The sequence below is a fragment of the Cydia strobilella genome, chromosome 1 (genome assembly GCF_947568885.1).
Source record: "Cydia strobilella chromosome 1, ilCydStro3.1, whole genome shotgun sequence".
NCBI classification, from domain to species: domain Eukaryota; kingdom Metazoa; phylum Arthropoda; class Insecta; order Lepidoptera; family Tortricidae; genus Cydia; species Cydia strobilella.
The window spans coordinates 24,949,327-24,966,925 of NC_086041.1; the positions used below are offsets into that span (position 1 = coordinate 24,949,327).

The following is a 17,599-nucleotide window of genomic DNA, read 5'->3' on the forward strand; positions in this document are numbered from 1 at the left end:
CGTGATAACACTTATAATAATAATAATAGACCACTCACAATATATACTTACAGTTAGGAGCAAAAGAGGGCCAAGACAGTAACTACTTGAGTAGAAAAATAAAATAATAATAAACAGTAAAAGATTTTAGAACCAAAAAGTAATTTAAGAACAAGCTTTCATGTTAAAGAGAATTGTAAACATACATACATGCAGGTCGATTAACAAGAGATGGCACGAACGGAATGAATTAGTGAATGAAAATATTTATGTGTGTATCATATTAACCAATAAAATGGCGGCTCTAACTGTAAACCGATACCGTTGTCACTCATACAATGAAAGTTTCGTTCATTCCATTCGTGCCAGCCTCTATAATTGTAAAGTGAAGAAAAAGTGAATCAACCTCTATAATTTTCCAATGTCAGTAAGTCATTGGTTTACTTTTGCACCAAAAAGTATTCGAAAAATATCACGTACACAAGTAGTATCAATACAGTAAAGAGAAATTATCTGTTTGTGCACGGGATTAGAGATAACTACATTTTAAATATGTTTTCTTACATTAAATTAACATTAATTGTACATAAAAGAACATTTATAAAATTATATAGATAATATACTTATGTTTAAAACATTGTGCGTATTAATATTATAAAAATAATTCGGATCTTTTATTAACAAAATTAAAACATTCTAGAATTACTTCAATTCGTATGGCACGGCCGGGATTTTCTGTTTTTAACATAGAGTGAATAACATATATTTATTTATAAATCCCAACAGTTCATTCCATAGGAAAATAATGTGATCACGACTACCTAACTAAAACCTTTTATAGAAAAAGTTCCCTGGGTTCATGAACATTGAAGTCAACATATATACAGGGTGACCTTAGCCATTGGACAAACCCTGAAATCCCACGTAGGGTCAATCCTCAGGAATGCTATAACGTTAATTTTTTTTTTTAATAAGAACAAGATAAAAAAATATTAAACAAAAGTTATTTCCAATAATTGACAACAAAAAGAAACAACTGTACAGTGCTTTTGACAATTTGTTCGAAAATATGCGGCAATGATGACATTTGTCAAAAGTCAGAATTTTATTAGTTTCATAAGTAAAAAAGATAATCAAAAAGGTCGAAAGAAGGTTTCATACAATTTATTACCTCAAGAGCTACTAACACATACAGGCTGCTCCAAAGTAAAAAATCGTAATTTGTTAATTTCTTCGTAACCGCTACACCGGTTGTTATGATACTCTGTATACTGGTTCTAAATACCCTAAGGCCAGGATTACACTTGTAAGTTTTACTTACGTAAGTAGGGACACAGTTATACTACAGAATAAGATATGAATATCGTTATCTCATTCTAGCAAATAGCTTTGTCCCTACTTACGTAAGTAAAACTTACAAGTGTAATCCTGGCCTAATGTATATGTACACTTCGGCTTTGTCCAATGGCTAAGGACGCCCTGTATACATCGTTTTTAAAAATACATTATGGCCACAAATAATTTAAAAACATACAATGGAGACTAACATGGCTTACCTACATTTGAGTTAACTGTAACGTTTTCTCGCGTCAGTATGCCAGTCTACATATTCGCTACATGGAATGCGCGTCAGTTTTTGGGTACAATTCAACATCAATTTCATTTAGTAAAAAAATAGTGATGGTCGCATTAATATATAATTCACCTGGTAAAATATATCCTAGGTACTTATTCAATTCGGTTCTAGGATAAATAAAGAATGGCACGTAAATTGTGAACGATTTTAAGGTAAATGCAAATTCAATATGAGCCTCTTCATATTGAGACCTGAGTGACACCCCTGGTTACATAGTATTAACAATACCAAAGAGAGACAGAACTATTAATATTACACAGATTATTAAGGCGCATTTACAGATTACATACGTTTAATATTATTTATCGAACATCTCTACACTTATATACTAAGGACCTTTAAAGCAGTGCAATGCTTCACAATAATAAGCTGTAATTATAATTATGATAAATTCAGAAGCATTACTTATAAATGTAGTAGGTACAATTATAATTGAAATGCCCTATTATAAATTTATAAAAAGATGTCAGATTAAAAGAGATTCTAAGGTAACAGGTAACAATTATATTGTCTTTGGTTACCGCGATATTAGTTACTCATGAAATAAAACTATGAAAACGGATTATATCGCGTATATTGAATTTATAATACGTCCCGACGTTTCGAACCCTTTACAGCGTTCGTGGTCAACGGGTGACTGAGGAAAAACCACAAAGTGCAAAAATACCTAGAATACCCACATACAAAAAAAATGTAATACTGAACCATCATAGATTATAAACTTTAAGGCTGGTTGTACATGCAAAATCGGTTTATAAGGTTAGTTATACAATACAACCATTTTCAAGTAGCTAAATAAAGCTACGCCGGCTCCAACCCTACACCTCGGACCCTGACCCGGACCTTGGAGTTACTCTGGACAGAAGCCTTACTTACAAGTGTCACCTACAAAAAGTATCGGCTAAACTGCAGACCAGGAATAGTCTAGTGCAAAAATTAACAGGAACAACTTGGGGAGCCTCTGCCTCCTGTCTCCGAACCACAGCGCTGGCCCTGGTTTACTCGACGGCCGAGTACTGCGCTCCAGTCTGGATAAATAGTGTTCATACCTCAGCCATCGACACGCAGCTTAACCAGACTCTACGTTTAATAACGGGATGCCTTAAGCCAACACCCACCCACTGGCTCCCCTCTCTTAGCAACATAGCCCCTGCGCACCTGCGAAGAGAAAAATGCCTCCAACGCGAACTAGCGAAAGCGCACTTAGTCCTGAGCTACCAATCCACCAAGACCTCGAGGGCTTCGGAAGAAAACGTCTTAAATCCCGAAACCCCCCTGCATTACTGATGGGAGAGTCCCTGACCACCCGTACCCTGGAGGAGGCATGGACTCTCTGCTCTACCCCTGCGAGTACCCCCAGCAGACTTTAAGGAACCCCGTCCGGTGTGGTCCGCTGGTACAAATGGGGCTGGAGCTCCTCTTCTGCCTGTAGCTGCGGGCACCCGGATCAGACCATCAACCACATCATTCTGGAATGCCCTCTTACTAAATACACAGGCCATGTAGACGATTTTAAGATCCTGTCAGATGAAGCAGTCGCGTACCTGGGAAGGGCGAAATTCTAACTAACCATAAGTTTTGTTTTTTAAATTGTAATCCAGTGACATGTACATATGCCATACGATAAATAAATAACCTCGGACCCGAGAAGATTTAATTCCCTCCTAAATTGTAGGAGGGTATCTCAATATGGGTATATTGAATATAAATTCACGTATATTGAATATAAATTCAATATACGCGATACAATCCGTTTTCATAAAATTAACAATAGATTATTTAGTTAGCCAGGCAGATACCGTGTTCCATGTGTACATGCAAGTACCAAGAGACATGATCCCAGTGATCCCATTGTTGGAGACACAGATAATATACTCTAACAACGACAGTCTTTACGAAATGTTATTTTTAAACATCTCCCGGAATGATGCCAGCCTCTCCACTTTCGCGGTCCAGACCGAGAAAAACGAGTCGTCAATGCCTATACCGCGCCAGTCTGGGACGAGTCTTTCTCGTCAATAATGACACCCGCAACATTTACCTTCATCACACCGATACTTACACCACGAATTCTGATCACTATACACAGTGCCGGCCCGAGTCCTTGATCAGGGTAGAGCGAAATCGGGTTTTGGCGCCCTCCGTTGAAGCTTTTTACCCAAAAGCAAAACGAACCGTATTTTGGTCCCGCGTCACACTCGTGTCTTTTTTTAAACTTAATTTTTTTTCTCATTTGCCATTTTGGCGCCCCACTTGCCATCCGGCGCCTAGAGCGGCCGCTCCACTCGCTCTACCCTAGATCCGGCCCTGACTATACAGGTATATAGGTCCCTCAACAAGAGAACCTACACATTGAGTCTCATTTTCGGGTTAGATAGATCTAGTAAGGCTAAGTATCAACAGCGCAATAACAAGCATACGATCAACCGATTGGAACCGAAGGCCAGCATAGAATTATATGAAACAAAACTTAAAGAAACCAGTTTCTATGTTGATTTTTAAAACGTAAGTATATCTACGGTGGTCTGGGTTCATTTGGTTATTAAGTACTGTGCCTAGAGGTAACACTTTCGTTCGACATACTGTGTACAGTGTACACAGTTAATACAATTAGGTATGCCACGCCGTCGTTACTTTTCTTACTTCGTTGCTAACGTCAAGCCTACAATCACTTGACGTGCTGCGTCGTAGAATAATCTTGATTGAAATATACATTAGTATAGTGGAGATATGCATGTTGAATTGTAAATCTTCCGGTGCCACAAATTAACGAAAACGCATGACACACTTTTGTTATATAATAAGATATTTAAAGTAAATACCTAAACTGACCGTCGGACACATTGACAGGTTTTTAAGTGTTGCTGTTGGTATCCTGGGCAAAACTCGTTTGGTTATATAAAAGGACCAAAACGAATTATGTTCTTAACTTTTTATTGTTACATTTTTTTCCGAGCCATTAAGAGTCCGAGGCAAGCTCGGTTCTCCATACAAACGTAGTTACGCTCTCATTTTAAAACGACTAGCTAAATTCCGCTGAAAATTTTGTACTTGCAATAAGATAAGGTATATCTAGGTCTGTAATTAGTTTATGTAGCTTCAGGTAGGTACCATAGTAAAAAAAATACAGGTAATTTAAGTTTTTCATACAAAACTTTTTTTGCTCTATTTAGTTTGTTTTATAAATTGGAGCTATGTAAACTAATTACAGAACTAGATATACCTTTAACCAAAGTTTAGTTTCATTACAATCCAACACGTAGTTTTAAAATGAGAACGAAACTCCGTTTGTATGGGAAGGTGAAATTCGGCCGAGCTTGCCGGGGACTCTTAATTTCATTTTGAATTTACGATTAAACTTATTATTTATGTAAGATGCAATATTATGTTGCTGATACTGTCACTCTCATTTCTAAAAATAGCAAATATTATAATGTTAAATATAATACAAACATAATATACAATATAATAATATACATAACTTGCAGAGACCTGACATACCTTGATATAGATAATTATATTATACTTGAAAATAAATTGCGCAGGATTTTAAAGCACGGACGGAAGATTTTATTTTGTGGACGCTACACGGAAACGAATTATAGGTACCTAAAGGTGTATTCGTGACTGTACTCGAACTAAATCACAAGTTGTTTTTTTTTTTCATAAAACTGATGCCATTATTGCTTTATTGGATATATTGGTCAACGTTTAGTTTCACAGTAGATATCAATGCATTGAGAAAACACTTGTGTTTACAAATCCAACTGGATATTTAATATTTTAATAAAAAAAAATAGTTTTTTGAAAATTTCGAAGTTAACCCTTTTCACTGAATAACCCCATTGCATCTAATGTTTGTAGCAAAATTATATAATGTCATTTTTATAATAAATAAATTCGAGTCGAATTTGTAAACTGAATACATACGTACATTATTTCATTTTAAAATATGTACAAAATAATTTGTAAAGGTAATACTGAAAACTGGAATGTTACCGTATATTTTTAAATTTAGAATAAAATCATAGTCTCTATTAAGGTATACCCGGATAATACAGGACTTTTTTTGCGAGTTGGAAGGACGTCAAAAAAAATTACGCTATTCTCACAAACTTTTACCTGCAAATGTTTAATGCGAATGATAAAAAAGATAACCAGCTTTTATTATTAATGAACTCAATGCTTGAAATGAAATAGTTTAGGAGTAATCTACGCTCAAAGTTGAATTACATTTTTTATGACACCAAACCGAAAAACCTCTTCGGACTAAGATCGGACTAAATATAGCTAATTCCAATTCTAAAGCAAAGAGATTGTGTTGCATACGTTGGAAACGTTCGGTCTTTTGTCAATAAAAATATTTTATGAGAATAAAGTTTATTTTCCAAAAAATGTCATCTAGTTTTTTTTTTGTTCTTTTTAATCCGATCTTACCCTTGGCAACAAATTGAGGAGATTTTGTTGTTCTCAAAGTTTTCTTGGTAAAGGGTGTAAGACCGGATCCTACAGAACAATGTAGCAGTAGTAGTAGTAATCACTTTATTGTACACAACACAGGTTTACAAAAATAAATTACAGTAATGGAAGTACAAAGGCGAACTTATCCCTATAAGAGATCTCTTCCAGATCCTTGTAGTTATAGGTAACAACCTATTTCACGTCTTAAATTGCGGGAATTTATTTCTTTATCCACTTAACTTACACTTAACCAGTGTCTTTATCCGGTATAGTCCGATCTTTGACCTACAGGTGAAAGATCGTGTCTTCGTTTGACAGCGTTCGTATGCCAACTTTAAATAAACAAGCCATGCCGTCGTATACCTAAACTTCACATTATTTGATTTTAATTATAATATTACACCAAATGTTAACAAAAAAACTGGTTTAAAATTGTAAGTTGACTCTTAAAACTTGTAAAAAGACACTTTTTTTAAGCTTTCGTCACACACGATTGACACGACTGAGCGGTTACTACAATGTGGCAAGAGGGGCTTAGTGAAACGCCATCACACATTGTACTGATAGTACTGTAAAATATGGCATTTTCTATAAAAAGGGACCTTATTGTCGATGGCGCTTACGCCATTACAAACAATGCTACGATATAAATACAATGCCGCGCGACGCTGTGCGGCGTAAGCGCCATCGACAATAAGGTCCCTTTTCATAGAAAATGCCCCAAATAACTACTATTTTCGCAGCAATTGCGATCATACGATGTTACCCTCCATCTAACCGTATCCAGGTATACCTTATATATTTATTCTAATCGGAATGTCAAAACATTTGATATGATATTCATATACCCTCGTAAAATACAGATATAGGAAATATATATGTCATTTGATAATATAATATAAGTAAAGCGGAATTCCTACACAATTATACATTTGTCGTTTTATGTAAGATAATAGCTTGAACAACATGTCAAAAGATCCATCACTTTGATTATGAGATTCTTATAGGGCAGAGGAGAGAGCAGAAAACGTAAGTACATCAATCGAACACTGAATATGCTTCAAAAATGTCAAATTATTTCAGTCTCGCAAAAAGAACGCGCATTAATTAAGCATGTGATGAGCGACATTTGAACATAAAAATCTGAACGTCATTTGGAATTATGTCGCGAATATTCGCATCCGCAACCGCGGAACTTCCGTATTATTTTCAAAATCCGCATCTGCACAAAATCGATGCGGAGCTTAATGCGGATGTGGAACAGGTTATAGTTCCGTACAAAACTTCGGTCTTGCAAATCGGTTAAATGCGTTTTTCTCAGACCGTTTGACGTAGATTTTAGCTAAAATCTGAAACTGGTATAGCAATTATTTTGACATACATATTTGTTTTTTTATTTAATAGTGTACAACTAGAATAGTTCAGTAAATATTTATTTATCTATCACGAAATCGTGTAGATCCAGAAAAGTCGGACAATTTACTGTTTATTAAATATAACGCACCTATTTCTTGTTCAAATACTAAAAGTTTCGTTTTTTTTTTTAAATAAAAAATACTAAAATGTAATATTTGAGGGTTTTTATGTAGGTACCTAATATTGACATCCGCATACGCGCCTTTAAATATCCGCGTTCGCGGATGTCAAAAAATCTGCATCCGCAACATCCCTGCATTGCACGGTTGCACACTCGCTCACACCAATAGAGAGCGATGTCATATATCAAATCAGATCAGATCTTTAGTTCGAATGCCATTCCATAGCTTTTCCATCCATATCCAACAATATTAAATAATTGCGGTTCTAGTCGCCAGTCCATAAGCAAGATTCCATTCAATCTTACTAAGTACTTGAAATAAATTTACATTAGGCCCATTCTTATGTAACGTATGAAATGCCCTTTTTATGTAATATAGGGAACTACTACCAACTATTTAGTCACGGTTACAGAGTATTATAAGAACATTAAAATCAACAATGCAGTATTGTTGTGAATAATAATGAGTAAAATCGTGAAAGTTTAAATCAGTGTAATGCGGTATTGTATAACAAACGCTAATACATGTATTTGATATAGGTATTTAGGAATATAAAAATGATAAAATGTAGAAAGGATTCAAGTTTAGAATCATAAAACTTACTCTAGAGATAGCATAATGGAGTCGGGTAGGTGACTGTCGAAATACATGTGTTACAGTTGATAATAATCAATACGAGATATTTACCAGCTGTGATGGGAGCTCCAGACAGCTATCTATGCACAGCTACCATTCTAAACAAAATTACTATTCCAACTCCAACCGAATCCTGGCCCAAGATATCTTGGTTCAACCAATGTAATATCAAGTTAGTCTTATTTCAAAACAAGTACCCTGCCCGACATTCATACCTATATTTAGATATAAAACAACTAGAGAAGATTCGAAATTTCAAATGAATATATCAACATGTAAACCATATTTATAATTGTAAATATTTTGTCATTTTATATCAATTATTTCTAATCAATTTTGCAACAGACCTTATTGTTACAAGTGATTATCACCATACCTAAGCAATAGTTATTAATCAGTATCTTTGAAGAGAACATCATTTTATTCTTGACTACTTATTGTTAACTACTACAAGATTCGAGGAAGTTGTCAAACCATTTTTAAATTTGGCAGTTAAATTCAATTAATTTTTAATTTAACATCATCAATCAAATTTTCAATTTAACTTCCCATCAAATTTATCATTCAATAATAATAATTAGAAACAATTTATGTTATTAGTTATTACTATAAAAATAATAATAATTGAAATTTACAAGTGTTACATAAAGAAAGAGATTATACCTATATTTCAGATCAGTTTCAAAATGAAGTATCAATGTAATATTTATTTGCTATAAGATTTTTATAGGTATGTTTTTAATATTTTCAAGCAGATAAGATATAATGACTAGCCGAAATATGTCTTAATAACAGTTCGTTGATTATTATTAATATGCTAAACAAGCTATCCATTCCAGTATTAAGACTACCAGTGGAATGTACTTGTAGATCCGTAAGTAACGTTATAAACGTAGCGATGACACAGATCTTTCGGCGTGTCTGCCGCCAACTGGTTTGACAATGAATTTCAATTAATGTAACAGGCTTATCAATTGTAATAAGCATGATGGAGTTAGTTGGCGTTGGTTATCACCAACCCAATAAAATAAAAATGAAATAAATCTTAAGTACCTTTGTCAGTAGGGAAAGTGATTTGCCGTGTCATGGGGAGGGCAGCTATTGCTTGAGCTGAGCACTGGAGTTTGTGCTGCGACTGGAGCCACTGCTACTGAGCGCCATTTTCTGCATTTGCCGAATCACAGTTGTTGCATGGTATGCTTGTTTCCAGCGGGACTTGGCAAAGTTCTTTTTAAGCTGTTCAGATACAGTGCCATGGATGTTCTTGCTGCTAGCTTCATTACCAGAAATCCATGGATGAGCCAATGCCTGCCTGTAAAGTAAATACATAACAATTGAAATAACAGTACAATGAATTAAGCAACTGTGGCACTTCAGTACTTTGCTAATTTATTTTGAAATTATTTTCTTATTAGTACTAGTTTTTAATGATAATTTACTTTAATTTTTCCTTTAACATAGTTATTATTATCTCCTTCGATATCACGGGCCTATAAATCCCGGTCTTTTGATAGGCTTGCGTGGGGATATAGATCCAATACGTAGAGGCCCCTTGGAGAGCTTTAATGTCATGTAGAACGCCTGCTGGAACCCGTTCACAGGCGCAACAATAGACACCCATGAACCGGTCGCAGCAGGCATTGGGACTATTGCAGAAAAAGTGAACAGTATACCGGTCTATGGATTGAAGTTTGGGTGGACAATGAGACTGGGCTATTGTAAAGAACTCCGGACACCTGCCATAACAATGTTAAAACACGTCGAGGCAGGTGGTGACTTGCCGCTGACTAGATGGGCCCCTGAAACTGCCGTTGTGAAGACGACCAGGAGCAACACCGGTGTGAGCGGCTCAGGGGTGTCGAGAGGTGTGCGCCGCTTTCTACCCAGTGGCTGTTAGCAGCCACTGTGCCAACTCGCGTCTTATGCATCTTTCACTTCCACCCCTGGAGCATATAGCTCTTACGACTCCCCTCTGGACGGCCAATGAAGGCAAGCCAGAGCTGAGAGTCCTGCGGGTCCCCTTGAGGTCCACTCCGACCGACGAAGACACGCCGGAGACGGAGACCCTGACCGACTCTCTGGAGCACTCGGGTCCGTGGGGTCGTCACTCCCCAACAGCTCGCCACAAGCTGCCCTTATTATTATTATCATTATTTATTTCTTCATAAGTTTTAGAGGATAGTGTAGATCAGCGGTTCTCAAATTTTTATGGTGACGGAATCCTTTTGGACAGCGAAATATTTGATGGAGCCCCAAATTAAATTTTTTCGTTTTTTCACTGTGTGGACCAACCTATAGAAGAGCTGTTTTTTTATTATTATTATTAAAAGTATTCTCGCGGAGCCCTAGGGGTCTATGGAGCACACTGGTGTAGATACACATAATTGCCAGTATTAAACACCATTAGTGTCAATATATACAAAAATAATAGGGTATCAATCATTGAATTAAGTATGTAATCAAAAACTCGCACATGCCCACAATGAATTTTGTCAAAAACAAAATGGCTACTTAACTCAGAAAGCATTCGGTCTATTAACACCGTCTGTGGCGAAATTATAAACAATCTCTTTCGCTATCTGGACATATATGGCACCCTAGTTAATAATGTAAAACATGGAAGATATTTCGATACGTTGAAATTTCCCCAGTCCAAATGGCCCTCTTGCTCCTTAATCTTTTATCTCACTAATGCAAATTCACACATTGCTACGTTGTATGTGCATGACAGTGCTATGCGCACAAAAAGCTGTGTCCTGCTCACACACCGATGCAGCGTGTGAATCCACATCCAATGTGAAGACTGTCTAAATCTGTATTGTCTGCCAGGCATTCATACGGCTGTGCCCCTCTTCACAATGCTAAAATGTTTTAAGTATTATTTAACCATTTAATACTGACATATTGTCAGTAGAGTTACTTAGCAAACCTCTGTTAAATTTTGTATCTGTCTTACAACCACAATGGTGGACAAATAATTATGAAGGGGTTTGTTACATTTGACAGACATGTATGAATAATCCCATGAGCATTTAGATATGTCATACTGTGCATACATGATTAAGGTTAATGATACAAAGGAAAAAGCTACTCACCTGCAAGTATATCTCTTGTCCACATCAACACACATCAAATGCCTTATGAAATCCTTAGCTGATTCACTAATGTCATCCCAGTAAGGAGAATCAAACTCAAAATCGCCTTTCAATATCTGGGCAAACAAATTTTCATCCTTCTCATCATAAAATGGTGGGTATCCGCAAAGTAAGATGTAAGATATGACTCCTATACTCCATACATCCACTGCTTTGCCATAAGGCTTCTGGGCGAGCACTTCAGGAGCAACATATCCTGGAGTTCCGCAAGCTGTGGCCATAATACCAGAATCTTCAATTTTGGACAGACCAAAATCACTTATCATAATTTTACTGTCTTCATCAGCACTGTAATAGAGCAAATTCTCGGGCTTAAGGTCGCGATGTACGACGCCCTGCGAGTGCATGTAGTCCACGGCCTCCAGCACCTGACGCATGAGGTTGGACGCGTCCTTCTCTGTGTACGAGCCCTTCTCCACGATGCGGTCGAACAACTCCCCGCCTGTCACCAGCTCCATCACGAGATACACTTTGTTTTTGTCCTCGTACGTTTCTAACAGCTGGACGATGTTAGGGTGCGAAAACATCTTTTTCTCTTCCCCTTCGCCTTTTGCTTGTTCACTAAATCTCTTCAGTACCCTAATCTCGTTTTCTAATGAATCTTCTTTCCCTTTAAGAGCTTTTTTGTCGATAATTTTACAAGCGAACAACTGCCCGTTATCTTTGCTTTCTATCAATCGCACCTCGGAAAACGCTCCGGTTCCCAACAAATCTTTAACCACATACTTATCTTCGATGGACGGTTGCTTTTCAGAGTCTCGGCCATCCTTTTTCGATTTCCTGCCGAAATCTTTTTTCCCAAATAAAGGCATCTTTGTGCCTCTCTATCCCGGATAGGATTTACTACTATCTTAAAACCCTACGTACCTACGTTACGTAGATACATTCAGACCACACATATATCGAGACTGATACTCTTGCTTCACGAATGCGCAGGTTGCTCAAGGTCAAGCAATTTGTCAAAGTCTCGTCGCGTTTTGTGACATGCCACGCAACGCAAGTTAAACAAGTTATCGTATTATCAAAGGCTCTATAACGAATCAGACAATCATATTTATCAAAAGAAAAAATCCGCCTTTTACACTGTTTCATTTTGCATCCACATATATTAAAAAAATATTGTTATATTAAGAGTAGATTCAGAATAATTTTTAATCCATAACGAAACGCAAAATAACCCAGCAGTCACATTCGTGCGGGACTGCGAGTGATGAAGCGAAGCTTTAGTTAATGAGATGCTAGAGTGAAACCCGGACAACAAACGTACGGAGACGTAGGTACACTCTGGCAAGCCAACTTTGTCAGTAGAAAAAGGAGCGAAATTCAAAATTTGTATGGAAGATCGATCCTTCGTGCCTACATTTTTCAAATTTGCCGCCCTTTTCTACAGAAAAAGTTGGCTTGCCAGAGTAGAGCCAGACCAAGCTAACTCGGCAGCGATTGAGATAGCACAGACTGTACAACTGCTCGCCGCGATTAGCGCACGAGTGTGCAGCGGGCTTAATACTTAGTAAAATGTCAAAACACGAAGGAAACGTACCCTATAATGTGCAGTATTCTAGTTTTTAATTGCAATTCTTCCAAATGTTCCTCAGCGGTAGCCTCGAGGGTCGTGAAGTTACAGGAAACAGACAATAATATATATAGTGTCATCTAAAATGCAGGCAGCAACGTCTATCTTATGGATGGTATAGAAAGGATGCCAATCTCTTATGGCAGAATTGTTGCAAAAGTGACCGCTGTCAGCCTTAAATAACAGTTCCTAATCTCTCCGGTGGCGCTAGTTAAGCTCTGGGACATGAGTATAACATGAACCATATAAGGCAACAAATAACCCGACCAAATTACGTAGGTTATTTTTGGTAGTATTTCGGTGTATGGTGGCGCCGCCTAATTACTGTTTTTTGATGGACACTTTTCATACATAGAGATTTGGCTCCTTTATATAGTCTCCATGGTCTATCTGTAGGTAAGCGGCGTAAATATTGCAAGGAGCCTAGCCTACGAAATAGCCACGTGACTTTTCGTAGCATGTCATCCCGATATATTTTTTCTTTTCGTTTGACGTTTGTCGATGTACCTACGATTGTCATTTTGACTAGGCCCCCTGGGGCTGTTGCTCTAACGCAGGACAACACTACTAGCGCCATCTGTTGGCAAGTAATGATGTTACAGAAGGTACTCCAGTAATACAGAATTAACTGTAGGCGAAATTCCGCGAAATAGTATAATCTTTTAAGCTAGGAAGTACTCTACTCTGCTTATGCTGATTTTCACACAACTGGCAAAGCAAAAGGTTTTTATTTTTTACTTTTATTATGGTTAAGGCCCAATGACACGTAGTCCCCGTCATAGATTAGTAAGTATAATGTTATGTCCCCGTTCTCGACAACGATATTGCCCTTGACCTTGAGCCATCTTGAATGACGTTTTTTTTTGGGGTGCACCCGTCGAGGGCTAATCTGCCGTTTTTATTATACTTAGAAATAATCATTTCAATGGGGTTGGCCGGTCGAAATAATTAGCAGATGGCGCCAGCATAGTTTGCCCTGTCAATCCCTAGAATTGTGTCAAATTTTTGTTTTTTTTAATGCCCCGGATGCCAGCCCTTTAAGCCAAATCTCATAAAAAAAGGGGCAAGCTATGATGGCGCCATCTCTGCAAACCTTTGACAGTTGCCAACCCCATTTAAAATGTAGTTTGATTTTGTTCTCTATTTATTTACCTAGTAATCCGTTCACACAGTCCTGAGAGTATCTACCTTATGATTTCAGGGCACATTCGCCAGTGAGTAATTTTTACGGTTTGATGCGATATTTATATTTATACTGGAGTAAATCAAATAATTAGGGCGTATGAATAAATACAACCAATACATACCTACGTACTAGAAGTTTTTATTCATCAATCAATCAAATAGGTAAATGAAGGCAATCAAAGTAAGTGAACAACTGTGAGCACTGAGCATTGGCAGAGAGAACACCAGTCAGTACGAAACTTTTTTTATTCCGACACCCGGCAGTCTACATTTTCTTTGTCTATGCTTCCACCCCCTGACGTCACGGTGGAAATCGACCAATCCCGTTGGGCGTAGGTAGTACTCGCTGGCCCTTCACGGGATCACTACCGCACATCACCTAGCGCTATATCTTCTAAATGTTTTCACAGTGCGAACCATATGTGCCGTTAAAAATGTATCCGGCTGTGATTAAAACTGTTTAAAATGTACTATATCTTCTGTTTAATGGTTTGAATAATTTTTAGTTGTTTTATTTTTCTCGGAGGTGTATTTTATAGGTTCGGGAAATTACATTAAGGGGTGGTGCCGTGATGCCCGTTCGTAAGCAAGGTGAATTTAATAAAAATAAGGCTTCATAGTTAGCACGAGTGTTTCGAATATATTTTTGCATGTGTGCTTATATTATTATTCCAATAGGAACAGTGGCAGTGCAGGGGTTGGTTGCGCAAACAATAGCACCCTTCTGGTCTGTTGATCCGTTCGTATCGATAGTAGTGTTGCCATCGCCACTGACCCCTTGGCATTACACCTACCATGTTTTGTCAAATAAAACTAATTTTGATAATATAGATCTAAAATACCCATCCTTCTCCCGTCTTTCTGCATATCTACCCTTATGGGCCTTAAGCCAGCCACTGTAGAACTTGGATTGGTTCCTTAAAACTTTAGATGCAAGTGTGTTGCGTGTCGCAGACCCGCACAGCAACCTTCCTTTCACCCTATATCACAAAATTCCCAACTAATAGTACGTAATTAGTATGTTTAATTTATTATATAAAGTAGGCACCTTAATTATCTTTTGATTTTACACTAGGTAGGTTGCTACTGCATTCGCGTTGGGTTCGCACATAGGTATAGTTTTCTTAAAATCTGTTTCGTAATTATATACCTATGGATTTGGGTTTTATAAAGTCCTATGCGATTTTGGCCTAAAATAATTACCTGTCACTTGCACCTTTGTTTGTCAAGCACACCAGGTGGGCTGAAATTATCAGAAACTCAGCACCGGAATTGTGTCTCGTCCGCCTATACTAGGGTTGCCACCCATACTATAATATATAGTATCGTACTATATTTTAGTCACTTGTACTATATATTATACAAAAACCATATAGTACGAAAAATACTATATTTTCATCACTCAAGAATGGGGTATATAATTGTCACCGATATCGCATCGTATGCGACATGGAGACTATATAAAGGAGCCAAATCTCTATGTATGAAAAGAGTCCATCAAAAAACAGTAATCAGGCGGCGCCACCATACACCAAAATACTACCAAAAACAACCTACGTAATTTGGTCGGGTTATTTGTTGCCTTATATGGTTCATGTTATACTCATGTCCCAGAGCCTAACTAGCGCCACCGGAGAGATTAGGAACTATTATTTAAAGCTGAAAGCGGTCACTTTTGCAACAATTCAAGAGATTGGCATCCTTTCTATACCATCCATAGTATGCGACTTGGATTTTTAATTCGCCTCAAATCAGTGCCTTTTTTTAATTTCCCAGTAAATACTATATTTTTTCAATATTTTGACAAAAATACTATATGTGTATAGAAAAAAGGTGGCAACCCTAGCTTATACACGAATATAAATTCAACGAGCAAGAAAACACTAACACGTTATAAGACTAATGATGCTCCTTCGAGTACCTAACTTCATGAAATATTTACCTACCCTTACTTACACCGCCTACTAACTACTGCTTTAAATTATACGTACTGGTAAATACTTTAACCCATTTTAACAAAACTACAGATACTAAACAATAAGAGGTCTAAAATGATCTGTTACTAAAACAGAATAAAATAACAACCCATCTCCTTCTATTGAGTTAATATTATTTTATACGAGTTTTATCAAAACAATTTGTCTATACAGAAGCCCACCGAGCATTGGAACTGCTGGAAGACTACCACAGCAAACTAGTGAAACCCAATGACCGGCAACTGCGACTTGCGATCGAAAGAGTCATCAGAATTTTCAAGTCACGCCTCTTTCAAGCTCTTCTTGGTAAGTGATGTAGTTAATTGTCATATTGAGGCTTTCAATTTCAGGGGTAGCTAAATCATTCTAATTTCATACCAAGGCGAGTCGAAGGCTAAGGTGAAATAGTAAGTGCGCTTCTCACTAAATCAGAGTTGACTCGTATTCCGTCACCAAGTCACTAAACCATCCACAAATAGGTAATACAACCGTTAGAAATGTAACCATAGTTGGAAACAAATAATACCTAATGAGGGAGATAAAACAAATACATACCCTACACAAGTACACATGTAACACATCTCTCAGTTTGCTTACGATATATGTGCCATTTTCAACCAAAAGGCGGGTACTTATTGTCGCTTGTCAGTAAGGCGCTGTTTCCATATAGCTTCAATTAGAAATCAACCTTATCAACAAGCGACAATGTGGTGACATATATGGCTCGCAACTTAACCCACATCAACCAAAAAAGTAATTTTAAATAAGTACCTAAATAATAAGATTGTTGGCCACTTTATAAATGAACTCAATCATAATGTGTCTATTCAATTTTACATCTCTTTACCCACTAATAGCCCCCGTTCAAGGCAACCCTAAATATAACAATTTCCGCGCCTCAGATTGTATCACTAAGTGTAGGTAGCGGCGGAAGGTCTAGCAGTAGTAGCAGTACCTCCATCGCTGATCGCTGCTGTTGGCGTCGTTCTGAACGCGCCTGTGATAGCCATGAGCCCTTCTTTATAATTTCATAAGGGCATCCCTGCATGCGGTCTTTAATGTCCTTGGCCATCATGCCAGGCATCCGTACAAAATGATTTGTCTTACCATCATAGTATCCATTTTAGCAATACCTTTGGGTGTAAACCCCATGTTTTGCCATATGCCGTTATCTACACATACCAAACACTCAGTGCCTTGGTTGTGGTACGTTCGACATGCTTTTTCCAGTTCAGTTTTGTATCTAGTGTTACAGCTAGATATTTCACTTCATCGGACATTTCCGTAGAGCTTCAGTTGCTCCATTCCATTAAGGGTCCTTTTTCTAGCAAACGGTATTACCACTGATTTGCCTGGGTTGATGGCGGTTGCACCATTCTTCACTTGTTTCAGTGCTGTATATTCATGATTTACGATACTATTCCCGGGAATTTCCCTTTTACAAGAATCACTAAATCATC

At 37.4% G+C, this 17,599-nt stretch overlaps 2 protein-coding genes across 7 annotated transcripts in view; one reads left to right on the plus strand and one right to left on the minus strand.

The window, feature by feature from the left end:
* Positions 1-8,860: 8,860 nt before the first annotated feature.
* LOC134742736 (calcium/calmodulin-dependent protein kinase type 1) lies at positions 8,861-12,338 on the minus strand. Its single transcript, XM_063675927.1, has 2 exons — positions 11,346-12,338; positions 8,861-9,562 (listed from the first exon to the last, which is right to left on the minus strand). Exons 1-2 carry the CDS (start codon positions 12,215-12,217, stop codon positions 9,349-9,351), a joined length of 1,086 nt encoding a protein of 361 aa, XP_063531997.1. The 5' UTR covers positions 12,218-12,338; the 3' UTR covers positions 8,861-9,348.
* A 2,183-nt stretch (positions 12,339-14,521) lies between these two features.
* LOC134742364 (disks large 1 tumor suppressor protein) overlaps positions 14,522-17,599 on the plus strand; it is an 88,845-nt gene continuing 85,767 nt past the window's right edge. For 5 of the 6 annotated variants that reach the window (XM_063675458.1, XM_063675503.1, XM_063675476.1 and 2 more), the window contains exons 1-2: positions 14,522-14,754; positions 16,314-16,445. In XM_063675458.1, coding sequence (XP_063531528.1) covers positions 14,736-14,754; positions 16,314-16,445 — 151 coding nt within the window. In that variant the 5' untranslated portion in view covers positions 14,522-14,735. The remainder of the gene's footprint in view (positions 14,755-16,313; positions 16,446-17,599) is intronic. The other variant, XM_063675467.1, reaches the window with a different exon arrangement.